Source organism: Ascaphus truei, chromosome 15 (genome assembly GCF_040206685.1).
Source record: "Ascaphus truei isolate aAscTru1 chromosome 15, aAscTru1.hap1, whole genome shotgun sequence".
Classification (NCBI taxonomy): Eukaryota; Metazoa; Chordata; class Amphibia; order Anura; family Ascaphidae; genus Ascaphus; species Ascaphus truei.
The window spans coordinates 16,540,658-16,559,593 of NC_134497.1; the positions used below are offsets into that span (position 1 = coordinate 16,540,658).

At 49.6% G+C, this 18,936-nt stretch overlaps 1 protein-coding gene across 1 annotated transcript; it reads right to left on the reverse strand.

The window, feature by feature from the left end:
* Positions 1 to 284: 284 nt before the first annotated feature.
* On the reverse strand, positions 285 to 18,725 carry LOC142466605 (protein 4.2-like). Its single transcript, XM_075571817.1, has 17 exons — positions 18,581 to 18,725; positions 15,650 to 15,838; positions 13,185 to 13,427; positions 12,740 to 12,858; positions 11,988 to 12,116; positions 11,730 to 11,892; positions 10,910 to 11,048; positions 10,527 to 10,630; positions 9,331 to 9,576; positions 8,525 to 8,815; positions 6,383 to 6,543; positions 5,808 to 5,941; positions 4,233 to 4,393; positions 2,763 to 3,038; positions 2,091 to 2,245; positions 1,762 to 1,895; positions 285 to 1,242 (listed from the first exon to the last, which is right to left on the reverse strand). The coding sequence occupies exons 1-17, from the start codon at positions 18,588 to 18,590 to the stop codon at positions 1,035 to 1,037; spliced, it is 2,862 nt and encodes a 953-aa protein (XP_075427932.1). The 5' UTR covers positions 18,591 to 18,725; the 3' UTR covers positions 285 to 1,034.
* Positions 18,726 to 18,936: the final 211 nt, after the last annotated feature.

Genomic DNA, 18,936 nt, shown 5'->3' on the forward strand with positions numbered 1-18,936 from the left:
GCGCAGCTGTGACATCAGCAAACCCGTAACTCCAGGTCTTATGAAGTTGTGTGTCTTTATGATGTTAACCGTATACACACTGGGTTAGTGGACAGGAACAGTGATGGTATATGGGGGAGACTCTTACGTTGCCGCCTTTGGTGCGGGTTTGGTGTTATGTCCAGGAGAGTTTGGGGAAACTTGTGTTGCCTTTCACTGCCCATACCAGCCCCTTCATGTGATGTCCAGGAGGAGAAGATAAAATATGTTTTTGGCTCTGAGATAAGAGAGACGCAGCACAGGAACACACTGCATTCTGTTTATTTCATATTGTGATACAAAGTAACAAAAACAGTATTGCCCTTTAAATGTGTCACTGGATCCAGGTGAAGCATTTTGTATAGAGTGGTCAGGATGACTGGATTTGGGAGGGGTAAGATGACTGGTTTTAGGGGGGACGGTGGGGTTGGATGACTGGGTTTGGGGACGGTGGTGGGGTTGGATGACGACTAATTTGGGAGCGGTTGGATGATTGGATTTGGGAGGGTTTGGGTGACTGGATTTAGGGGGGACGGTGGGGTTGGATGACTGGGTTTGGGGACGGTGGTGGGGTTGTATGATGACTAATTTGGGAGCGGTTGGATTTGGAAGGGGTTGGATAACTGGTTTTGGAAGGGGTTGGATAACTGGTTTTGGGGGGATGGTGGGGTTGGACGACTGGATTTGGCGGGGACGGTAGGGTTGGATGACTGGATTTGGGAGGGGTTGGATAACTGGATTTGGGGGGACGGTGGGGTTGGACGACTGGATTTGGCGGGGACAGTGGGGTTGGATGACTGGATTTGGGAGGGGTTGGATAACTGGATTTGGGGGGACGGTGGGGTTGGATGACTGGATTTGGGGGGGGGGGGTTGAATGTCATGTTTTGTGATTATACATAGTGAGCGTCTCAGATTTCTGTGCCAGAAAAGGATGAAGAATGGTGTCTGCGGTCAGCACTGCCCAGGACAGCTGCTGTAATAAGATCCCGCAGTCCAGATCAGAGGAACTCGTGGTCATTCTGTGGACGTTCCTGATGTCCGCATGGTCTCCTGTCCCCTGGATGCTGGGATTTCGGATGGCAGAACCTCCACGCTCCGGCTGCTCCTCACACCACGGAACTGCCTGCAGTCAAATCTCACCGACAGTTCCTGGGCGCCGGTCTGGGTCGGAGCGAACGTGATGTCATACGTCTGGGTGCTGCTGGGCTCAACGTCTCTGTAACTACATCCACAAAGAGAAAGGGCAGTGAACGAAAGAGTTAGGGGATCTCCCTCATCCTGTCCCACCTCAGCTTCTGCCACCCTGTGTGTGTGTGTACACTATTCAGCTCGTTTGTAAAGAGCAGGTCTTCTTCACTGACGCTTCACTTCCCTCTCAACTGAAACGGATTCACTTTTGTCTAAGCACGTTACTGGGAAATCTGGGAATAATGCCATCTTTGTCCTATCTGCTTTGTAATTCAGCCTGGACAGCCGCTGAGTACCATGACGGGCTGACACTGAATCCTGCTCGGTGGCTGCCGGTCGCAGTCACACTTTGGAACCCCTAGAGACCTCATTGCGAAAGAAACCTTGCTGTGAATGGGATGTGTTATATGGCTGAGTGTCCTCCCCTTTATTCCAATGCTAATGTCCGCTTGCCAAGTTTTATATTCTGCACCACTCATGCTGGGAGAGTCCTGCTCCCTCCCCGTATAAAGCTGCATCTTCTCTCGGGCGTTCGATCCGGGTATGTCCCCACCTGTAGGATCTTTCTCGGTATATCAGGCCTTCCCCGGACACGGTTATCTTACAGCCTTCCAAGGCCTCCGCCAGTGGGTTTGTGATGCTGATGGTGGCTGCCATGAGCTGGTATTGCCACGAGTCCTCCTGCATCTGCAAATAAGGACGTATGCCTCAGCGGGGATTGCATTTACAATGCTTCGCTGGTGCTACTGTAAGGTTAATCATTCCAGCTCGCTCTTTATTCACACAAGCTCACACTAATAATTCACCGGCCTATTACGCTCCGGTTCTGTGGAACCAGACCTAGAACCGAGGCTGGGCGTCCCCGTCACCGCCGGAGCTTACCTGGATGGTAAGGGCGGGCCTGAACACAGCCACCTTCCGGCTTGCGCAGACCGTGCTGCTGACGTCCTGTACGAGAGCCGTGATGCGGACATGGCCGCTGGCCCGCAGGATGTCTGCGTACTGCGCGTGGAGGAGGCGGACGCTCACGGTTTTCTCTGGGAACACACGGAATTGAACGTGAGGTGTAAGTTACAGCCGCGATAGCATCAATACACAGAATCGGGGTTTTTGGGGTGTTCCTCTTATATGACGAGAGTGCGTCTTGTGCACGGAATTGAAACGAAGCAGATCTAAACGTTTAGTGTGCAAGGCACCAAGGCAGCCACAGGCTTGTGCAATTAAACTTTATCCGCATACTGTTTAATAGTCAGCTCTGCAGGGTCGGACATCCTTATATCGTGCGCTTGCGTGTTTGATACAATATATTATATTTCCCTGTGTTATAATGTTTAGGTTGTAAGGTTCTAGCAGCCGCATTGCTGCTGGAGATCGCTGTGTAAGTTGCGATACCTTTTTAGGAGACAAACATTAAGGTTCTCTGCAGGGGAAATGAGTGTACGGAGCTTTCCTGAACCTCAGCGGTCTCTTCTTCAAGTTTACTGGCCATGCACTAAAAGGTATCACAACTTACACAGAGCACTGTGGCCTTGTGTAGATACAGCTCATTTTTACCTTCCTGGGCCTGTATGGAAAAGCGGAATTCTTCCTTCCAGAAGTGAAGGGAGGAGCTTGTGTTCTGGGGCAGATACTGAGCGCAAAGGAGCCCACGGAGGTCTTTCTCCGCTCCGCTGTGATTGGCCACTCTGACCGTAGCAGAGAGGTCCTGCCCGTACAGCAGCGAGTCATCTGATTGGATGGAGACGGAGAGAGGCGTCACGGCCTGTGGCGGGTCGCTGGTGCTCCATCGCCGCGCCGATCTCTGCACTTCGTCCCAGCGGTGAGGGGGCCCTGCCGGTGACACGTGCCAATCAACAACCCGAATAACGAGTGGCCACGCGGTGAGGTCACGTTGGGCTGGGTCCACGGTGAGCGCTCGCTCGCGTGACATCCCCCGCGTTTTAACTGACAGCGATTTGTGGCCTGGGTAGGCGTGATTGGGGGGGGGAAAAGGTGCGGCCGTGACGGGCGAACCACTCACGTGACCCGGCCGTCGCGCCGCAGAATCGAATGTATCTGATTTGTCGTGCCCCGCGTGCCCCACCACGCTGTCGCACGCATGTTCTATGGCTGCATTCATTGCCTTAAGGCAGGGGTGCGCAAACTTCCGGCGCTGCGCCCCCCCTGCCTGCTCTTCTCACGCTCGCTCCCCTTACCTTCAATGGAACGTCTAATGGTGCTGCGGGGTCATGTGACATCACTTCTCCATGGTAACGGGCGTCATTTGACACCACGTTGCCGTGGAGACGCGTGGACAAGAACCAGTGAGTAAATTGACAGAGGCCTCACTCCCTTAGCGTGGGGCCTCTTTAACCGCGCCCCCCCCCAGTTTGCGCACTGCTGTCTTAAGGCATTGTGATCGCGCCGACCATGGACACGGTCTTGCATTGCATGCGCACGCGACGTGTAGCTATGGTACACACAGTAAACATGGCCGCCCCCTGTCTCTGCAGGGTTGCATGGTGATGCAAAGGCTGTCGGGGGGGGGGGGGTTACAGGATTAGACTAATGACGTAAGGTTGACAATGTGGAGTGGGGAAGGAATCTATGAAGCAGAGGTGGAGGCGGGAGGATAACGCACAGTGCAGGACAAAGCGGCATCAACCCTTTCCCTGCCAGAGACGCCTGCCACGTATTGCTCTGAAAGAGTTAAAATCCAGTCCTCAAGGGCCAGCAACAGGCCAGGTATTGGGGATATCCCTGCTTCAGCGCAGGCGGCTCAATCAGTGGCTCAGTCGTTGACGACTGAGCCACTGATTGAGCCACCTGCGCTGAAGCAGGGATATCCCCAATACCTGGCCTGTTGGTGGCCCTTGAGGACAGGAGTTGGCCAGCCCTCGGTTAAGGCAGCTGGGCCTCGTACTGGCTAAGCAAAGAGGGTTTATAGCAAATCAGCGATGTTTCGGGCCATTCTCTGCAGCCTGGTTTAGGAGGTGTGTGCTCATTGGGTGTTTGCAGGAGCAGCGATGGGCGGGCGACACTGACATTGCTGGACATCGGCGGCTAGGACCTCCAGCCCCTGGAAGCCGGTGACGCCCCTGAACTTGCTGCACTCCAGCTGCACGCAAAGCCGCCGCGCTCCGACCTGCGTTGGGGTGAAGGTGACTGGGTAAAGCAGCGTGCTTCCCGGGTCCACGTCACCGCACCTGTAACCACACGAAAGTGTTTGTTAGAATATACCGGGGCCGAGTCTCCGCGTACCCCAGGTAATGAGTTTCTCTGACTCCCCGCACGGCACACTTACTCTGAACAGCTTGTGTTTGCAAATTGCCCTCACTTTCCCCTTTTATTCACCGCGATCAGTTCATGGTAAGCTAGACTACTACGCGTTACTACTACTACTTTCCCTCTGAGGAAATTACTGCAGAAAGTTCTGTCCCAGTCTCCTGACCGCTTCTGTTCCCTGACCGTCCCTTGACCGTCCCCATTCCCTTGATCGTTCCCTTGATCGTTCCCTTGATCGTTCCCTTGATCGTTCCCTTGATCGTTCCCCTGACTGTCCCTTGATCGTCCCTGACCATCCCCGTTCCCCTGACCGTCCCCATTCCCCTGACCGTCCCCGTTCCCGTGATCGTCCCCGTTCCCCTGACTGTCCCCGTTCCCCTGACCGTCCCCGTTCCCCTGACCGTTCCCCTGACCGTCCCCGTTCCCCTGACCGTCCCCGTTCCCCTGACCGTCCCCGTTCCCCTGACCGTCCCCGTTCCCCTGACCGTCCCGTTCCCCTGATCGTCCCCCGTTCCCCTGACCGTCCCGTTCTCCTGACCGTCCCCGTTCCCCTGATCGTCCCGTTCCCCTGACTGTCCCCGTTCCACTGACCGTCCCTTGATCGTTCCCGTTCCCCTGACCATTCTGTTCCCTTGATCGTCCCCTCCCCTGACCGTTCCCCTGACCGTTCCCCGTTCCCCTGACTGTCCCCTTATCTCTGACTGTCCCTTTATCTCTGACTGTCCCCTTATCTCTGACTGTCCCCTTATTTCTGACTGTCCAATATCTCTGACTGTCCAATATCTCTGACTGTCCAATATCTCTGACTGTCCCCTTATCTCTGACTGTCCCCTTATCTCTGACTGTCCCCTTATCTCTGACTGCAACTGCAGTATATATTGCTAAGGGAGACTGCTTAAGATATACACATTGGCTGTGAGGGCATAAGAGATACAGGTTGTATACACACACACACACACACCCCACATACACACACCCCACACACACCCCACACACCTTCTCCTGTCTGCAGAGCAGGCCTTTCCCTGATACACACACACACACACACACACACACACACACACACACACACACACACACACACACACACACACACACACACACACACACACACACACACACACACACACACACACACACACACCGGTAGTGCCTCCTTGCAGAGCAGGCCTTTCCCTGATACTCACACACACACACATACACACACACATACCGGTAGCGCCTCTCCTTGCAGAGCAGGCCTTTCCCTGATACTCACACTCACACACACATACCGGTAGCGCCTCTCCTTGCAGAGCAGGCCTTTCCCTGATACTCACACACACTCACACATACCGGTAGCGCCTCTCCTTGCAGAGCAGGCCTTTCCCTGATACTCTTATCACACACGTCTCCAGGGTTTCCGTCAGTGGGTTTTGGAGCCGGATCTGTGCCGTGGCGGGCTGGTACTGCACCGCGATCTTCGGAACCTGCACACGGAGCAAGAACCAAATCCCAGATTCAACCGCGTGTGTCCCGGAGCTTCCCAAACCCACCATGGCATCATCTGTGGAACGCTCTGACCTCTGAAGTGGGAGGAACAGGCAGAGCTTGGGAGAGTCACTCGGTGGTCCCAGATTGACACTCCTGTTGGAGGAGACTTCTGTCGGACCCCTTTACTGTCATCACAGTATATAGGGCCGTTATGGGGTTTATATGCCCTTCTATTTGGTGTCTCCACCTCTGTATCCGAGATAGTCACGTGAGTGCGTTAGTGGCCAAGGTTTAACCCTTTAACTGCCAGAGAAAGGCACTTCCACTGAATACCCGCGCTCTCTGAGTCCTTAGACAAGTCTCGGTCCCTCATGCACTTCGGAGTGTAAGCTCTTTGGGAGAGGAAGTGGTACTAAAGCTGCATCCTTTGGTCTTACCTGAACAGCGAGGACGGGTTTGCAGGCGGTCACATCCTGCTCGGCCAGAGCCAAGCTGCTGCTCCCAGAATCCTTCACCAGGGCGGTGATCCTCAGCACGTTATTATCCAGCAGGGCGCCTTCATACCCGGAGTAACACAGCATCATAGCGGTGCCTCGCTCTGCAAGGGTGGGAAATCGTTACCCGCCGGTACTCTCTCTGCAAGGGCGGGAAATCGTTACCCACCAGTACTCTCTCTGAAAGGGCAAGAACACGTTACTCGCCAGTACTCTCTCCGCAAGGGTGGGAAATCATTACCCACCAGTACCCTCTGAAAGGGCAGGAAATTGTTACCCGCCAGTACTCTCTCTGCAAGGGCAGGAAATGGATACCCGCCAGTACTCTCTCTGCAAGGGCAAGAACACGTTACTCGCCAGTACTCTCCGCAAGGCTGGGAAATCATTACCCACCAGTACTCTCTGCAAGGGCAGGAAATCGTTACTCGCCAGTACTCTGCAAGGGCAGGAACATGTTACCCGCCAGTACACTCTCTGCAAGGGCAGGAAATCGTTATCCGCCAGTACTCTCTCTGTAAGGGTGGGTAATGGTTACCCACCAGTACTCTCTCTGCAAGGGCAGGAAATTGTTACCCGCCATTACTCTGCAAGGGCAGGAAATCGTTACCCGCTAGTACTCTCTCTGTAAGGGCAGGAAATCGTTACCCGCTAGTACTCTCTCTGTAAGGGCAGGAAATCGTTACCTGCTAGTACTCTCTCTGTAAGGGCAGGAAATCGTTACCCGCTAGTACTCTCTCTGTAAGGGCAGGAACACGTTACCCACCAGTACTCTGCCAGGGCCAGAAATCGTTACCCGCCAGTACTCCCTCTGCCAGGGCCAGAAATCGTTACCCGCCAGTACTCTCTCTGCCAGGGCCAGAAATCGTTACCCGCCAGTACTCTCTCTGCCAGTGCCAGAAATCGTTACCCGCCAGTACTCTCTCTGCCAGGGCCAGGAATCGTTACCCACCAGTACTCTCTCTGCACAGGCGGGAAACCGGTACTCAGCACTCTCTCTGCAAGGACAGGAGGATGTTACCCGCCAGTACTCTCTCTACAAGGGCGGGAAACCGGTACCCAGCACTCTCTCCCGGCGTGCCGATATGGGAGATGACCTACAATTGTGATATTACTTTGAGCTGTGGTCGGAGATGCGGCGTGTGGGAGCAGCCATGCTTTGCTGTCTCTCATTGCCTCTCTCTCACTGCCTCTCTCTCACTGCCTCTCTCTCACTGCCTCTCTCTCCCTTCCTCCCCCTCCCTTCCTGTTTCTGAATGCTGACTCAGGGAAAGAGCATGAGGGCAGCTGTGAAAGGTAGGAACTACTCTGCACTTGTTTGCTTCTATTAACCCCGTCCCCTGCCCACCCCCCTGGTGCACTTAGCCCCCTGACTTCTACCACCTCTCCCCCCTGGGGACCGTATCCCCTTCCCCCGGGGCCCTTAACCCCTTCCCCACCATTCCCATGTGACCATTAACCCCTTCCCACCCTCACCACCCGGGACCCTTAACCTTTAACTAGTGTAGGCGAGTGATGGGATGAGGGGGATGTTAGAGAGATGGGAGCAGTGTAGGTGAGTGATGGAATGAGAGGGATGTTAGGGGGATGGGAGCAGTGTAGGTGAGTGATGGGATGAGTGGGATGTTAGGGGGATGGGAGCAGTGTAGGTGAGTGATGGGATGAGTGGGATGTTAGGGGGATGGGAGCAGTGTAGGTGAGTGATGGGATGAGGGGGATGTTAGGGAGATGAGAGCAGTGTAGGTGAGAAAGGTGAAGTGCTGACATGGAAAGGGGTTGGGAATGAATGTCTCTGTTCTAGTAAATCTAAAGAAAATGCGTTCTCAAAATAAATACATTTTACTTTCGATTTACTAAAACACATTCTTTAGATTTAGTAAAACATTTTCAGACTTATTTTAACAAATTTATCACGAGATATATCGTTATCGTGATACATTTCTTAATATCGTTATGGTGGTGTAAATGTTGGTATCGCCAACCCTATTCAGATATCAGATTTCCAATGTCCCACATGTTGTGTGAGATCTGGGATGGGCAGCAGGATTCCTGCTCATACGACCCATGGTGATTCGATGCCCTTGTTACCTTCTCGTGGGCTGAGGTGAAAGCAGCACTCTTCTTTCCAGAACTGTGCCCGGGTGATGCCGTTATCGTGGACAGACTGAGCTCCTACCACCAACTGCAGGTCCTTCCCCTCTGAGCTCACATTGGTTACCATCACGCTGATACTGACGTCTTGGCCGTAGAGTTGGGAGCTCTGGGACACAATGTAGACTAGGATGGGAGCGAGGGGCATATCCCTGTCTTCCTTGGGCTGACTATCCTTTAACATCTTCTGCTTGGCTTTCTGAAGCACTTCACTCTCCTTTGCCGACCCTGTCGTGAGACACCGGAAAAAGGAACGGATAAGGCAAACTGGGGAGGGGATAACGATGATCTGTGGCATTCATGGTCTGCTTTTGGTTGGCACTTTGTGAATATCTTCTAGCTTTATCACCCAGCCTCTATTCTACAATGACTCCATTACAATGACTCCATTACAACTCTTCTCAATGACATCCAGTGGGACATTATGCACATTAACAGTGTCTTAGTACAGGTAGTCCTCGCTATCCAACGTTTCACTTTACAATGAATGGCATATCCAACGCTTTACAATGCAACCCTAAGGGCCATTTTTTGACACCTGAATGCGTTATCCAACGCTCACCGCCACTGATTAACATGGGACTCGCATTACAACGGTTTCACTATCCAACGCTACTTCCAGAACGGATTCTGTTGGATAACCAAGGACTGCCTGTATTCCCAATTCTAATGGTGTCTCGGCACAAAGTTGTCCCATGGTGTCTCCTGGAGCTGCACTTTTGCTTCTTAGGGAATTTACCAACCTCCTGGGTGTTTATAATCCTGGGTGATATCCTCCGCCCTGTCGCTCCCGACAGTCTTTGTGCAGAGGCTGTCTCCCACATATTTGGTGCTGCTGAGCGCCCTCCTGAACTTCCCTTCTGAGTTGCGGACCCAGACAGCGCAGTCTGTGACCACCTTAGAGAAGATGAGGCTGACGTGGTAATTCCGGTCGACGTCCCCGTCTCTGATGGCTCTCACCGGCGCCGGACCACTGCAGTATATAGCACCTACAAGAATAAGACGAGGAAAGGCACAAAGGCTCATCTCCGGGAATACGGTGCAGACGTGTGCATGGGAATTCCTGTCCTATTTGCATTTCCTAAGGTTGTCTCCCCTCCCCCACTTAATTTTACATTACTTGGGTTTTGGACGCGCCTCATATCCGTGGCCAGAACATGTATAAATGTCTCGTGATTCAAGAATCTATTTTGTCTATGTTGTATGTTTGGTAATTGCCATTAGGATTTCTGAGTGTTGCTGAAATGGTACGTGGCAGAGGCTCAGGAGTCTGGAACGTGAGAGGAGTTACACAGGGAAATCTGTATGACAAGAGCATCGTTAAAAAGTAGGAATATTTGTAGGATAATAAGGATGGTTTTTAGATACTAGTAGTAATTAATCCGTCTGGAATAAGGGAGGTTTGTCAGAACAGAGATTGATAGTATGAGAAGACATCTCACAAGGATGTCTGGAGATACAAATGGACATTCATGGTGGAACCATATTTCCCTCTAAGAGATAACAGATGTTTTCTTACTGTGTATTAATATGAATTCTATGTATAATCTGAGTGACCGTGAGGAAGAGGAGTAACTGCCACTTATAGCTGGTTTATAAGTAAAAGGGTATAAAAGTTTTGCTTAAAAATATAGAGAACCGAACTAGGAAATGCCATCATGCTGATTAGTTCCCCACTCTGAACCTATATGCCTGTAATATGCTTTCTGTCTCTGAAGAATTAACCATTATCGGAAAAAAGATACCCGCTTCAATCTTGAAGGATCTAGTGGACCATCTTCAGAACCCACATCGCGTTTCCTGAGAGAGGAATGCACAGAACATCCACAAGTCTCACACATACTCCCCCACTCCTGCTCCAATCTCTCATGATTAAGGTTACATTGATATGTATTGTCATGGACACACACACAGGAGAGGACATTCCCAGGCCTGTTACCATTGCTTTTCTGCTGTCCTGTGGCATCTAAGACCTGCCACCCACTGTATCTCTCCGGGAGATCTCTCCGCTCCATCCAGCTCTCGTTCCACACATGAAAATTCCTGCGGAGTGGGAACAATGTATCATACACTGACACCGAACAGGGTGACCCTCGCACAGTAACACTGTAACACTGTATCAAGGGGTGACCCTCACACAGTTACGGGGCAGAGCAGCCTTGTGACAAAGTGACTTTATAATGTGATATGAAACGAGTGTAAGAACTTGTGTTGTGAATCCTGATATGTACAGCACAACGGTTGTTGTTGGGGTTATTATTCTATGAAAGGCCCGTGTCATGGTGTGGTGACCATAATGACTTCTTTGTACCGAGTCCTCACCAGATGCTGTCGTTCCTTCCTCTGTGAACCCGGGCCCCCCCTTCATCGTGGTACTTGTCCATCCGCAGGGTTCTGTCCGTGTCGTGGGCTGAGTTATAGTTTGTAACCACTCTGGTGGGAATTCCCAGGCAGCGAAACACTGCCCCACAGGACAGGAAACACGGATAAAAGTAACACAAGTAATGGTTCACTTCTCTGTGAGATCAGGAAAATACCCAGTGCCTTGTTCATTGAAACTTTCCACATTATTTTTTAAAATTAAAGTAGATATTAATTAGTATAGAATTCTCCCAGCATCCTCTGCTTCAGTCCACATGCCACTTCTAATATTTAACTTCCTGTTGTTTAATCACGATGCTGGCAGCAGAAACAGGAAGTGCGCAGGACGCTATGACTACACACATGTATTATCCTTGCCACAAACAAGTCAGATCACAGTGGTCTACTGTGAGGGAGATTTAATCGAATCTATGAGTTTGCATGTACAGTAAACAGGAAACAGCCATGTGAATGTTAATATTCTGACTTTTTTCAGCCTATGAATTCAGCACCAGATCCCCGTATGGTGGATTAGTTTGTGGATCCCTCATGTGGTAGATCAGAGAGTAGATCCCTTGTGTGGTGGACAAGTAAGTGGATCCCTCCTGTGGTGGATAAGTGAGTGGATCCATTGTGTGATGGGTCAGTGAGTGGATCCCTCATATGACGGGCCAGTGAGTGGATCCCTGGTGTGGAGGCTCAGTGACTGGATCCCTTGTTTAGTGGATCAGTGAGTGGATCCCTCATGTTGTGGGTCAGTGAGTCAGATAAAGAGAGTTACCTGTGCACAGTACAGCTGCAAATACCCAGTGGTGCCCGTAGACAGGTTGGCAGTCGGACTGGAACCACTGCTGCAGGACGGGCACACTGCTCATCCAGTTATAAGTGGGTGTCCCATTCCCGACCATAAAGGCCACTCTGTCCTCTTCATCTCTTCGGCTTATCTGTGGGTGCGAGATAACAAGTAGCGGGATCATCTCTGTGACAATGACACTATAAATCTCATGGTACCCCACGTATCTCTCCGTCTCTCTCTTACCGTGTCACTGATCACCTGGCTGACGTAGACCGGGTCGTTCCTCCTCGCATATCGCTGCTCTGGAGCCTCTTGGTAATGGGGGTTCATGTCCAGGAACTTAATGCAGATGTCAGAAATGTCCTCTTCGAACTATGCAAGGAAACACACAAGTTCCTCTCATCTTCAGGTACCAGGGTCCCTCGCAGGCCGACACTCTACTGCTGAGTCAGGGAAGTCTTCCCCCCTGTCGTTTTATTGGTTCAATGTCCTATGGCACCATCATGCTCCACAACGCAGTACACAGTGACAAAGTCTGATACAGAGCAATTTCTTTGCTACGAGGCCATCAGAATAAAGACCATTTGTGATCCCCAAAACTCATGAACCTGAGACCAACTTTCCATGTTTTGGTGATAAAAGGTAGGAAAAGCATGGCAATTGTTTTCTCCCGGACTTTCTCAATCATAGAAAGTTGAAACTTGGGTCATTGTTTCTGTGTAAAGACCACCATATTTATACACAGTAGGAGTTCTCAACTCCAGTCCTCAAGATCCCCCAATTACTCAGGTTTTGAGATTAACACATGTGGCTCAATCAGTGGCTCAGTCAAAGATGGGGGATCTTGAGGACTGGAAATGAGAACCACTAATACACAACAAATGCGCACAAGCTGCGACTGTTGGCCTAGAAGTGACTTAAGGTAAATCCTGGAAGAGCAGCCTTAGCCCGGTATCACTTGGCCATGTCTACCTGTCCCACTGAGTGCCTCTCACCTGCCCAAAGTGCCAGGGATGGGGCTGAATACAGCTGTTGGTGCCCAGGAATATGATGCCATCTTCGCTGAGAACATACTCCTGCCTCCGAGTCTCGTTGTGTAGGAACACTGTGTCATCTAATAAGAGGAATATTGACAAGAAGACAGAGGGAACCTGCAGCATCAAGACACATGTCCTGAGGGACACTGTGTAATCTATGCTATGTTATATAGTCACTATGCTCAAGAAGATACAATGTTACATTCAGTCAGGGCAGCTGACTTTTCCAATGTTCAACACAAGGTGACCAAGGACTCCCTTACTCCTAAATATCTGTTAACCCTGGCAGTGCTGGAAAGCCAGCACACATTACTGGAACACCTTCTACATCTTTGACATGGCATCATCTTCCCCGGTGACAAGGTTTAAGTTCTTGTTGGCTGTCCCATGGGGATGCACCTACCTGTACACCAAGGGTTAAAAAGCAGCATGAACTCCCCCAGCTCCTGTATGGAGGACTGGAGTTGGCTGGTCACTCTCAGTGACAGTACATAGTGCCCAATGATGGCTCCGGCTGGAGAGGTGACGGACACTGTACATGAGCCGTGGTCACTGCCGACCACTCTGGCACTCCAGGATTTCCTGTCCCCAAGGCTGGATACGGGGAAGGTGACCTTCGTCCCATTCAGCTTGGACGGGCTGGGGCCTGAGGGGCAGAGGCCGAAAAATTGTGTTTGCAGCCGCAGTATAAACTAGCTGGTATTTTATCATAATCATTTATTCTGTATACACTTACTATTGTCACTTTAATTGATCCCGCCATGAAATTAAAAGGGTCTGACAGTACAAGGAGGCCCACCCAGAGAGGTGGGTGGAAGCTATATCAAGGAGGCCTGTAAGTATGAGCAGTGGTGGAGGTTTATTTTGGTGTGGAGATATTCCCTCATGTAATGGTGGAGGTTTATCACGGAACGGGTGGGGAGATATTCCCACATGTAATGGTGGAGGTTTATCACGGAACGGGTGGGGAGATATTCCCACATGTAATGGTGGAGGTTTATCTTGGAGCAGGTGGGGAGATATTCCCTCATGTAATGGTGGAGGTTTATCTAGGTGTGGAGATATTCCCTCATGTAATAGTGGAGGTTTATCTTGGAGTGGGTGGGGAGATATTCCCTCATGTAATGGTGGAGGTTTATCTTGGAGTGGGTGGGGAGATATTCCCTCATGTAATGGTGGAGGTTTATCGTGGAGCGGGTGGGGAGATATTCCCACATGTAATGGTGGAGGTTTATCACGGAACAGGTGGGGAGATATTCCCACATGTAATGGTGCAGGTTTATCTTTGAGCGGGTGTGGAGATATTCCCTCATGTAATGGTGGAGGTTTATCTTGGAGCAGGTGGGGAGATATTCCCTCATGTAATGGTGGAGGTTTATCTAGGTGTGGAGATATTCCCTCATGTAATGGTGGAGGTTTATCTTGGAGTGGGTGGGGAGATATTCCCTCATGTAATGGTGGAGGTTTATCGTGGAGCGGGTGGGGAGATATTCCCTCATGTAATGGTGGAGGTTTATCGTGGAGTGGGTGGGGAGATATTCCCTCATGTAATGGTGGAGGTTTATCTAGGTGTGGAGATATTCCCTCATGTAATGGTGGAGGTTTATCTAGGTGTGGAGATATTCCCTCATGTAATGGTGGAGGTTTATCTAGGTGGGGAGATATTCCCTCATGTAATGGTGGAGGTTTATCTAGGTGTGGAGATATTCCCTCATGTAATGGTGGAGGTTTATCTTGGAGCGGGTGTGGAGATATTCCCTCATGTAATGGTGGAGGTTTATCTTGGAGCGGGTGTGGAGATATTCCCTCATGTAATGGTGGAGGTTTATCTTGGAGCGGGTGTGGAGATATTCCCTCATGTAATGGTGGAGGTTTATCTAGGTGTGGAGATATTCCCTCATGTAATGGTGGAGGTTTATCTTGGAGCGGGTGTGGAGATATTCCCTCATGTAATGGTGGAGGTTTATCTTGGAGCGGGTGTGGAGATATTCCCTCATGTAATGGTGGAGGTTTATCTAGGTGTGGAGATATTCCCTCATGTAATGGTGGAGGTTTATCTAGGTGTGGAGATATTCCCTCATGTAATGGTGGAGGTTTATCTTTGAGCGGGTGGGGAGATATTCCCTCATGTAATGGAAAGAGCTTACAATCTAAGGCTACGCTTATAGTGCCGGCAACACGACGGTCAGGCGACGGTTGCTGGAAAATCAAATAGAGATGACTTCCAGCGATCGCGACCAGTCCTTCGCTCCGTCGTGCCGTCACGTCGCACTTACTATAAGCGCACGCGATGTCGGCAATGCATTTGTTTTGCCGCGACGTCGCGTTGCCGTCACCGGCACTATAAGCGCAGCCTAAGAGACTTGTATTGCAAATATAAGAAGAAAAAAGAAGGTAAACCTGAACACCATAACACTGCCATAACACTGCCATAACTCTGCCATAACTCTGCCATAACTCTGCCATAACTCTGTAACTCTGCCATAACACTGCCACAATTCTGCCATAACTCTTACATAACTCTGCTGTGACTCTGCCATAACTCTTGCATAACTGTCATAACACTGCCATGACTCTGACATAACACTGCCATAATTCTGCCATAACTCTTACATAACACTGCCATAGCTCTGCCATAGCTCTGTCATAACTCTGCCAGGACTCTGCCATGGCTCTGCCATAACAGTGCCATAACTCTGCTGTAACAGTGCCGTGAGTCTGCCATAACTTCTACACAACTCTGCCACAACTCTGCCACAACTCTGCCACAACTCTGCCACAACTCTGCCATAACTCTGCCATAACTCTGCCATAACTCTGCTATCATACACGTGATAGGAAGAGAGACAGGATTCTGAGTGTACTTACCTGTCCTGGCAGTGAGAGTCACCTTGCTCACAAGCTCCTGGCAGAGATCAGGGTGCTCCTTGAAGCTCAGGGTGATGGTGAATTCCTGCCCGCGTCGCAGGAAGAGACGCCTCTCTCTGCTCAGCCCGCTGGTTCGATGTGCCACGTTGTTCTTGGCCACTTGGAGATCGCATTTTGCAAACTGCAGAACTTCAGTATAACATGTTATAATGAACAGTTGTTAGTATTAGTCAGCCGTGGTACCATGTACCGTGGTACTGTGTCACATCCATAAAAAAAGAATCATCACTAATATGCATCATCCAAACAAATATATACTGTATTCTTTCTATGTGTCAAAATCAACGAGAAACCACAGGGTTCGCCTTAGCTGTAGCAATTTAAGTGAAATATTTGCATTTTGGACCAAATGTGATTATTTATTTATAAAATGTTTTACCTGTAAGTAATTGTAACAGGGACTTATCACGGTCTGAGAGAAACTGCCTCTAAATCCAGCAGCGAGCGGGTTAATTGCACACAGGCAATCAACCAGACTCCACCTGGCTGATTAGGACTCTGAGAAAAGCCTGATGTGAGAAACAGGCTGACATAAGGAGAAGGAGGACTGCAGAGATTTCCTTAGCCCACAACTGGGCTGACCTGAGGAAAAGATGATGTCTTGAAGCACACAGAAGGACTGTATGCTGACAGCAAGACAAGAGGACAAGACCTCTATACCTGGACACAGAGAGTGCCATAGCACACAAGGGTGCTGACCCAGGAGAACAGAGAGGCCTTCCCCTACAGCTACAACAACAGAAACATATAAGAGACTTTCTTGTTGGACTGGTGTGTGTGTGTGTGTGTGTGTGTGTGTGTGTGTGTGTGTGTATGTGTATATATAATTTATTTTTGTTTGGGGTCGTTACCAGCTTAGGCTGCGCTTATAGTGCCGGCGACAGCGATACAACGTCACGTTAAAACAAATGCATTGCCGCCGTCGCGTGCGTTTATACAGTAGTAAGCGCGACGCGACGGAGCAACGGCTTGGAAGTCATCTCAATTTGATTTTTCCAGTGACTGCAGCCTACGTCACCATCACGTCATCATCGCCCGCGCTATAAGCGTAGCCTCAGCTACCCACCCAGTTAGAAAGGGCTGGAGTAAAGGTTTAGATATTCTCCAAAGTGGAGTAGGCATTTATTTTGTTTCTTTTTGTATGTTTTGCCTTATTAAAGGAACAGGCGCAATAAAGCCAAGATTTAATTTCACCCTAATCGGTCTCCATTAATTGTACCTCTGCAAACATCCCTTACAGTAATACATTGAGAGTTACCTCTTGTTTTCAAGTATGTGTTGGGCACAGAGTTATGAAGACAAATACATAGTTACATTAAGTGAACAAGGGTATACATTATATACAGGACATAGCATGCACAGTAAGAGATAAGAGATAATATATATTATAGGCGTATGTAACAGTTACAGACCAGAATAAAATGTGAGACAGCTTTAGTTGTGAAAGAACTTAGACTGGTGGCGGCTGTGAGAGTTTTTACCTATTTATGTTCAGGTGTTTTCCGCTGGTTGATGTTACAGTGAGTGTGTGACTTGCGTTTGCAGTACGAATACAGAATGACGCTCTGTGCAGATAGGGCCCAGAGGGCCGGACTGACTCGTGGTGAGAGCGACACTCGCTGTTACGTGACACAGCAACTTCATAAATAGTATTTGTACATGGAGCACATCTCCTTACATCAGCTACCGACACGTCTCTTGGCAAACAGCCACTTTCTCAGAGGGGACTCCCTCGCATATCATCTGCCCACTTCATCACGTATGAGTATCTACCTAGTGGCACCCACCACCACAGCACCCACCACCACAGCACCCACCACCACAGCACCCACCACCACAGCACCCACCACCACAGCACCCACCACCACAGCACCCACCACCACAGCACCCCATACATGTATTTGTTACGTTGATTCGTCCTCCAGCTGTTCTAAACAGCACACAGGTTTTCCCCCAATTAATGTTTTTTAACAACTGATGTGAGTGCAAGCCCTGGCGACTGTTCTTCTTCTTAATAAATTAACTCGTTACATGCAGAATTATGCTATGGAGCTGACGCTTCTTTTCTTCTAGGTATCCAATGATATGGCTAGATCACTAAAGAAGCTTTGCCTACTCCATACAGTGACTGGTATCTAGATCACTAAAGCAGCTTTGCCTTCTCCATACAGTGACTGGTATCTAGATCACTAAAGAAGCTTTGCCTTCTCCATACAGTGACTGGTATCTAGATCACTAAAGAAGCTTTGCCTACTCCATAGAGTGACTGGTATCTAGATCACTAAAGCAGCTTTGCCTTCTCCATACAGTGACTGGTATCTAGATCACTAAAGAAGCTTTGCCTACTCCATACAGTGACTGGTATCTAGATCACTAAAGAAGCTTTGCCTTCTCCATACAGTGACTGGTATCTAGATCTGGACTTTTTTCATCTGGGGTTTTTCCCCCCCTGTCTATTTGGATTGGTTTGTTCTCTTTTTATCACGTTCTACACTTTATATATAATTGATATATTATTTTAATATATTGATAGCTACACTGTATATATAAATAATTATCACATTTAAATCATTCAATTAATTGGTGGAATTTATACATTACTCAGTTAGCGCTACTATTTGTTCTTGTTTTGTATGTATGTATGTACAGTATGTACAGTATGTACAGTATGTATGTATGTATGTATGTATGTATGTATGTATGTATATATATATTTTTTTTCATGTATAATTAATGCTGTTTACTGATGTTTAGAAAGAGTGCCAGCTCCCCGGACCACTCAGGTATTTTCTGCAGGCATGTGACATGTTAATTCTCTCCCGTGTCCCTCCCTGTGGCTCTGGACTGACGATTGTAACTGTGGCATCTCACCTTGTTTCATGTCTGCTTCTGATGCTGGGACTCCCGTCTCCCTGACCCAGTAAATACCAGCCCCGGGCTGGTCGTCTCCCGCGCTCTGCCCGCTCTCTGCACGGAGCTTTCCCAGTGTCCTTATCTGTCACTCACACTGCGTGTTATCTGTGACTGCAGCAGTCACCGTGAGGCTCTGTGGGATGGCAGGGGGACGGTGGGACGGGGTGGGGCGATGGTGATTTTTATTTCTTACTACGACGCTGGGGGAATTCTCTGTCAATTCTCACTGAGCTCGAGAGATCCCGGGAATTCTGAGTCGTTGCTAAATAATAATAATAATAGCATGTTCTTGTATAGCGCTTTTAGTTATACAT